The sequence below is a fragment of the Dipteris shenzhenensis genome, chromosome 27 (genome assembly GCF_047967505.1).
Source record: "Dipteris shenzhenensis isolate YYH24624 ecotype China chromosome 27, Dip_SZ_1.0, whole genome shotgun sequence".
NCBI lineage: Eukaryota > Viridiplantae > Streptophyta > Polypodiopsida > Gleicheniales > Dipteridaceae > Dipteris > Dipteris shenzhenensis.
Window position 1 is genome coordinate 47759825 of NC_141622.1, and position 7809 is coordinate 47767633.

The 7809-nt window shown below is 45.0% G+C and overlaps 1 protein-coding gene across 1 annotated transcript; it reads right to left on the reverse strand.

Moving 5' to 3' along the window:
* Window positions 1-2676: 2676 nt before the first annotated feature.
* LOC147884409 (rop guanine nucleotide exchange factor 7-like) lies at window positions 2677-7037 on the reverse strand. The gene is made up of 9 exons (XM_087398547.1): window positions 6592-7037; window positions 6382-6484; window positions 5755-6117; window positions 5374-5490; window positions 5099-5253; window positions 4934-5008; window positions 4573-4848; window positions 4089-4454; window positions 2677-3791 (listed from the first exon to the last, which is right to left on the reverse strand). The coding sequence occupies exons 2-9, from the start codon at window positions 6407-6409 to the stop codon at window positions 3318-3320; spliced, it is 1854 nt and encodes a 617-aa protein (XP_087254673.1). The 5' UTR covers window positions 6410-6484; window positions 6592-7037; the 3' UTR covers window positions 2677-3317.
* Window positions 7038-7809: the final 772 nt, after the last annotated feature.

The window sequence follows — 7809 nt, forward strand, 5'->3', positions numbered from 1 at the left end:
ACATGCATTGGTCGGTTTTCTGTCGAGAATTAGACCCCCCTGGCAATGATAGAAAACTAGATTTTAACCAATTGGTTGAGGAAGGGTCTAGTCGTCACGAACATTAGATTCCTTAGAAAGGGCTATTTTGTCTTCCTTTTTGAATAGGATGATATGGCAGCAAGAGCGTTGCAACATGGGTTGTAGATCATTCAAAACCAACCTCTATATCTCTCCTGGTGGTCTCTTAGACAATCCAAGGTCCACTAAAATTCCCATCTGGGTGGAATTGCCAAACTTACTGTTGTCCCTCTGTAACCAACTCCCTGCACTTTGTAGTGGTTTGGGAAGGTATTAGGTGTTGAAACTGAAAATTTTATCAACCCGACGGGGATCGTCAAATCTGCATCTAGATGGATATAGCTGAAGACTTGCCTAACTCTCTGGTGATTCTCAATAGAAATGGAAGTGTTTTTTGAGAACAACTTCTTCTATATAAAAATATTCCTAATTCATGCTTCCTGTGTGGACTTGCAAGTCACGCTGTGAAGAATTGCCCCCCCGAAAAAAAAAAGCCTAAACCTTAGGTGCCCTCCACTTCTAAGCCTCTTATGGCACAAATAGAGAAATGGGTGCCCAAGGACCCCACCCTAAGCAAAAATGCAGAGAGGCCAACTGTGGAAGTGGGATCTCCCTCCAGTCCTAAATCTATTCCAAAGACTATTCCAAAGAAGGAATTACCTAAGCCCCCTCAGATCCCTTTCATGAAAAACTCCTTTGAAGTCTTAGTTGAGGATGAGACTGAAGAGTGGATCAAAGAAAATCAAGACAAAATGTAAGATGATGACTTTGACCCCGGATGGTCCAAGGATTTTGAAGAGGACATTAATAGAAATGACGAGATGGCCACTAACAATATGGCGGGTTTTGACTCGGAAGAGGAGTTACCCAAGGCCTCCTAAGAGGACAAGGAAACCTCCCTTGAGAACAAAGCATGGAAAAGATAACCTCTACTTTCTGCCCTTTGTTGCCTTAAACCATGTGGCACCAAAGGGAGTCCATTATGGAAGTCTCTATGGTCCTCATTTGAAGAGATTAAAAGCTATATTGCATTATTTACACAACTCAAAAAAGATAGAATAAAGGTATTAGGGATTTGGACATGCGAGCTGAGTGTACTACCAGCCTTGGATCAATTTGTTCACACATTTATGCAAGGTCAGGTGCTCATTTTGGCATCATCTTGGCTTGGCGAGGTGCCAAACCAAGCACTAGTGTACAAATTCTGTAAGAAGAATAACATTCCAATGCAGAGCTGGTGCATAGACCAGCCGTGCACAAATGCCTTGGTTTCAACAAGCACAACTGAAACCAAGAATTACCTGGTTTGCAAAACTCGTTGGGGGTGGCAAAGCATGGACACGAGTGCGTCCACGGTCCATGCAAACGCCTCGTCGCCTTGCTTCTGCAGTTGCTGTGTCAGGCAGAGTTTTCAATCGATTTATCGTCATTTGTAGTCTTGTGCACCTCGCGTAGAATGTAGATAAACTTTGTTTGTGCTAGATTCTGTTGCCGTTGCAAAACATCATTGCCGTTGAGATCGACCGCCAAACAATTTCTCACTATAAAGCATTTATCCGTGTATCACCAGGGTCATCAAACCACAGAAAAACGTGAGCTGGTTCGCTCATTCAGTGGCATGAAACGTCATGGAGGACTGGTTGTAAAAACTCACGCCATCATAGCAAGAACTACCATGCCCTTGTTATGGTGTTCTGATGTTCGATTAGACGACAAGCGAAAGACTGCACGTTGCATGTAGTACCAAGGGGAGAGGGGCGCCTAACCTAGGAACAAGTTCGTTCTAAGTTTTCATCAAAACGAATTCGGTAAGAATCGTACGTATTCTTCGCACATTCTTTTGTGTGCGCACCATTCTGCAGGCTCAAATTCTTACAAGGATTCAGGAACATTTGCTTACAAAGGCTACAGTGCAAATGCCTTTATCCATATAAAGATGCAGCTTGTTTGCGATCTAGCATTTCAGAATGCTGGCGCTAGCATTTGCAGATTTCTACAACTTGATCTGTGTTTGAAAATGGTGGTAGTTCACTGCAGATAGCTTTGATTACTTGTTGGAAATAGCTGATAGTTGAAAGAAACCCACTTAGCACTTTCTAGCAACTCAAACTTGCCCTCCCTCTCGTGGAACCCTCATAACCGACATTTTTACCACTTTTGCAAGCCTACCATTGGAGAGTCCACAATATGCATTGATCATCCCCATAAAGCCTTCCTAGCATGCTTCGAAGCTATGATGCAATACGATGCTTCCTCCGATGCTCATCTCTTGTGATTGGGCTTTGTGCAGGCGTTATATGTGTCATTTGTGCAAGAGATGGATGTGGTCTCAAGTACAATGCATGTGAACTCATCTAGCAACACGCACCAACGCTGAAAATGCATGTGCCCGTTCTGCTTTCTAAAGCAGAACTTGACTGGAAAGTATCAAACAATACTTTAATGATTTATAAGGAAAGCAGCTTCGATGCTGGCAAGTGCTGCTATGCAAGCAATCACTGGTATAGGGGCAATTAAAAGCAAAGCCTAAATATCCTTGCCATTTTCATCATAATATTGTTATGGCCAGTGAATGTCATCTATTAAGGAAACAGATTTATGTAATACTCCCTCAAACATATAAACAAGGCGTTCAGAACATCATATATGGTTTTTACAAGAAAATGTCCTTTGTTTTGCGGCACATCTGAATGCATTGCACTTCCTGATAGAGTGTCACTGTATGAGGCAATTTATCAAGTGCCTGAATTTGAATAATAAAGCACCATGACTTAACACAAATGGCCAGAGAAGCCCAAAAAGCACTTCAAGAGCACAGGATTGCAACTTATCAAGTGCGTGAATTTCAAGACTTGGATAATAACTTACACAAGTGGCAAGAGAAGCCCAAAATGCACTTCAAGCGCACAGTATTACTTCATTAACTCCCTGCTTTATGTCTTGTTAGCTTGGAGTTCCCGGTTGCCATGACCCAGTCAATTATGCTGTGATGGACTTGAGCGGTAGAACCCACTGCCAAGTGAATAAAGAGGTTCACATTTTTAGGCCGTCAATATGAGTTTGACATTAGAAAAGTACAAAGGTGTTTCAATCCTGGCTGACAATCCATCATCTTTCTGTGACCCCAGCATTGAGAACCATTTTCGTGCAAATTGATGATAGCTGCCCAGTGGCAGCCTGTCAGCCTACCATGCTCACATTAATTCTGAAATATGTTTGTAATGTACAGGTCTTTCTACCAAACATGACAAGATCCCTCAATCCCTGCTTGGAGGGCTCCGCAAGGCATTGAGGTTTCCTGAGTAGGACCACTGCTTATTTGAGCCTAGCCACAGGGGAGACTTGCCAGAATGGTCAAAATCTTGCTTCATTTCTGCAGCTGCTGCTGCTGCCGCCGCCTTGATGCTCCATCCTATAAATTCAGAAAGGGTCTTGCTCTGTAGAGATCTTGGTGGCGAACCAGCTTCATCAGTAAGGGCAGTCATAGATTTTGTGAGACTTGGAAAAAGAGATGCATGTGCAGGAGTACCATAAGGGCTCCCTAATGCCAGCTTCTCATATATATTAGTAGCATGCCCTCTATTTGTTGAAGTATTTCTTGACAAATTTGAGTGATGATGACGCTTAGTCAAGTCATCTACATGTAGAATATCATCGATACGTGAGATGATATTAAAAGCCAAACTCTCTAAGACCCTTGAGTAACTTTCTAAGATGGATTGACCAACATCCTGTAGCAGCACATCAAGAGCTTATCAGAACAAATTCAAGCATTAATAGACAACCTTTGCAATCACAACTGCCAAGATTATCACAAATAATATATTAGTCTGCTCAGAATAAACTTAACTAGCAATTGAATGGTGCTAGGGCTGGGAAAATGCTTTGCTTGGACACATTTTAAGCATGGAGGAAAAGCAAGCAACCATATATATTGCTTACAGCACTTAAACTAGACCATTGTAATTTGTCATTTGACATCCTGCTAAGTAGAAAATGGAAGGCAAAAAAAAAATTGTGCATATAACCTTGTTATACTGAATCTTGTTCACATCCAGAATTGTCTGGGGCAAGCCTGGGAATTTTTGCCTCAGCACTATTAAAAGGCTTTCAGCTTTTTCAGCAAGCACCTCTCTTTTCTCCAAATCCACTGCTCCATCCTTGGGGAGTCCCCATGAAGTCTTAGACCCGGCTCGGCCATTATTTGCCAGCATTTGTGTTTGCTTGATTTGAAGTTTTCTTCGCCAGATATGAATTGCAGATTCCACACGATTTAGTAACTCCAATACATTGTGCTCGTGAGTGGCATCAATTGAAGAAATAAGTGTATCCGGAGAAAAATGTTCTGAAGTGATGGTCCGATAGAGTGCCTCTCCTAAGCTTGATCTGCCATTCTACACACAAGTAGAATTCCATCATGTATGCCAAAACAAAGCCAATATGTCTATGCCAAGTGGTAATTATGAATGAACTATCATAATTGCAGAATGCAAATAGAGCAGAGTGATGTACCTTAGGGAGTGCCTCCCAGTATACTACGGGGACCTCCATTTCAGACAGGACTTGGGCGTTGATTGCCAAGGCCGCTTTCAATATCTGATTAATACACTCCCTCTGATTTTGCAGATGTTTCCGTGAATCAGCAGATAGACCTTTCGATGGGACTCGTGGAGTAGGAAGCCACCATTTCTCCTCTTGCCTTTGAAGAAGGTTTCCATCCTTCTCGGACGCACCCATAGCCCGGTCAACATACCAGAATTCAGTATCAACAAAGCTGTCTAGGGACTCCTGTAACAAAGCCATAGCATAGAGGGCATTAAGCACGCCTGCCCTTGGTTCATCGAAGTGATGTCGAATAGGTGAGCTCACTTACAAGTAACATAGTATCCAGTTTGCGGAGCGCTGGAAGGTTCATGTGAAGATCTGATCGAGGCTTTGTGACCATAACCTGCAAAAGTGACAAAAAACAATGTCTGTATGACTGCCAGGCAGAAGCAGAAAAGCACTCCTCCACTTTTAGAAAGTGAAAATTCTAGACCTCCATGGTCCTCCCATCTGGCAATGGCTGTGATGACGGCACGAATTCGACGATGTGATCACTGACTGACAAAAGCCATCCCATCTCTCTTCGCCATCTCACTTTTCTCTCTTCAGCCAAAGGTTCCATCCGCCATAGCTCTCCAAAAACAGAAGCTGTGAGATCGGCCAAAATACAGATCAGATCAAAGCACGCTCCATCCTGATTATGTTCACTTTTCGAAAAAAGCCGCTTACAACAAGACAGACTTACTATAGAGGTCTAGAGGGGCTTACCAGAGAGGTTAGTAATTGCGTTAGAGATAGCAAGGGCAGAGGAAACGCCTTTTCCTCCACCAGACAAGTCTTCTCCAAGCAGGAGCTTGGCGAACCGCTCTTTCATCATCTCTACTTCTGTAAGCACGAGCAGAAGTTCTCAGACAATTATCATGCTTTGTTTCACGAACATTTGGTGGCACGTTAGAAACTCATGAACGAGGGCGTGGGTCAATGGTAACCACATCAACAAAGGATTTCCAGGAGCAAGAGTCAAATTCCTGAACTTGAGATACGTAGATTTTGTGGCAGGTTACACCACAGGCATGACGATTTCGAAAGAAAGAGGCGATTCGACCTGGCGACGTTACGCAAAGATACCGTCAACGAATGGACGCTCACCAGAAAGCTCCGCCTTCTTCTCCTTCTTTTCGTCCCATCCGAATGTATCCCGACTATTGATAATTCTCGGCAGTGAATGCAGCTTTCCTAGACGAGACCTGTCCCTTGAAACACGGGGCCATCCTAACGGAGATGATTCCACAGACGTGCTTGTGGTAGACTCGTCTCCATCCCAGAATGTGTCACGAGGGCTTCCTAGCACCGACCCGTCGCCAAGAATATCACAACAAAACCGATCGAAACTCGCGGTGGAGCTTGTTCCATCTGCACTATGTTGTTCAGCAAGTTCGTCAGGCAGAACGTCGAAGACTGGTTTGTCGAGTTTTGGAAACGAACGGGCTCGAAGGTTTCTCATCATGGTACCTGTGAGTAAAACCGATAGAATGGCTCAAACAAGAGCCGGAAAGGCAAAAGAACTAGTTGCTCGGTGATTATAATTAAAATCCGTGGGTGGAGGCAGAAATGCAAGCTCGATATTGCACAGGGAGGAAGAGTGTGTAGAACAATGATCAGGACGAAGGACTGCGAGGAAAGTCGGTACTCTGGGATGACTGTAACATCACCAAAATGGAATGCAGCAGGATCTGAGGGGTGCGTGGGGGTGCCAGAAGACGCTTGCAAACATACCTCGGTTTCCGAATACTGCTCTGTCCATTTGATTCTCTCCTCAGCCGCACCACACAAAGGTGCTGTCGTTCGGCCTTCTCTCCATCCTGCTATATCATAGCTTCTGTAACACCCAGACAGCGTGAGAGTTTCGGTCAGACATCTTCAGAAAATGGACAAGCTCCTTCTATTGCCAGCACTCGAAAAGACGCAGATAAAACAGCTTCTCACCCTCGTTCGAGTTTCGATGCAACATCATGCCATTCGTGGGCATATGCCCAACACAAATCTGCTTGCGGATCATGTGATGAAAAACCGACACGAAGGATCAAAATGAAAGCAATGATTCAAGAGGAGGAGAAGAGGTGGGAGCAATTGAGCAGTTTGTCAGCTAGGAGAGCGGCGAGCATGCAAAAAAACAATCAAAGAGAGTGATGACAATGCAGAACAACGGGGGCACAGTATGCGGCTGAACTGGGACACAGGAATCGAAGAGGGGAACGGACGGTAAGGGGGGTAGTCTCAGAGGTGTGTCTGATGCCAGAAAAGCAAAAAAATCATCACGTTGAGAATGGGCATTGGGTTGGCAAGCTCGCTGCACTAGACAAGTGCACAAATGGACAGTTGAGATGAGGAGCAAGGGAAGGAGCAGAAGAAGACCCAAGTGGGGAAATTGGGCAATTGGGATGGGTGGGGGGTGGCAGGCAAGTACCCAAATGAGAGGATGCAGGGGAGAAGCTTACAGAGGATGAGGGTGAGAGGCAAAGAAGCTAATTTTGTTGGGCTGGCAAGAGGTGCAAGGGCACTAGTGGGTGATGGGCGAAAGCAACAGAGGTTTGAGAGGGTGATGGGCGAAAGGTACAGAGCTATGCTGCAAGCTCACGGGAAAGAAAGCAACAGACGTTGAGAGAGAAAGGTAGGAGCTTTGGGCAGGGGAGGGCGAGCTGGCTAAACTGCAGAATTAGACTGAGCTGTTTGTTTAACGACAAGTATTATTATTAGAGTTGAGATTTGTTGAGTCCTCTTGTTGGGTGGCAAAAACGCAAAGACGTTGAGAGAGAGGCTGGCGTTCGGTCTTCCCCCCAAAACGCCCCCCTTGTTTAGCGGCCACCATTACTCCTTCTCCTCTAATTCCTCCTCTAAATAACCATTTTAGTGGTGGTGCTGTCGTAGTAGTGCGCAGCCTTAACCCGCTGACAAAACAACAAACCACCCTCTTCCCACTACTCCCCGTCGTGCCCCACACTACCTACCCCCCCTTGCTGGCCCCACCCTTTGCCAACGTGTGACACTCCACGACGTGTCATCTCTCCACGTCATCATCCCTGTCCCTTGACCCCCACACGTGCACACCATCTTCCTCCCTCCCTCATATTCTACGTGGTACTACATCTTCCTTTAGTCTCTTTGTCAACCTTCCTTGGTTTGTCGTTCCACCCCGTGGGCCTC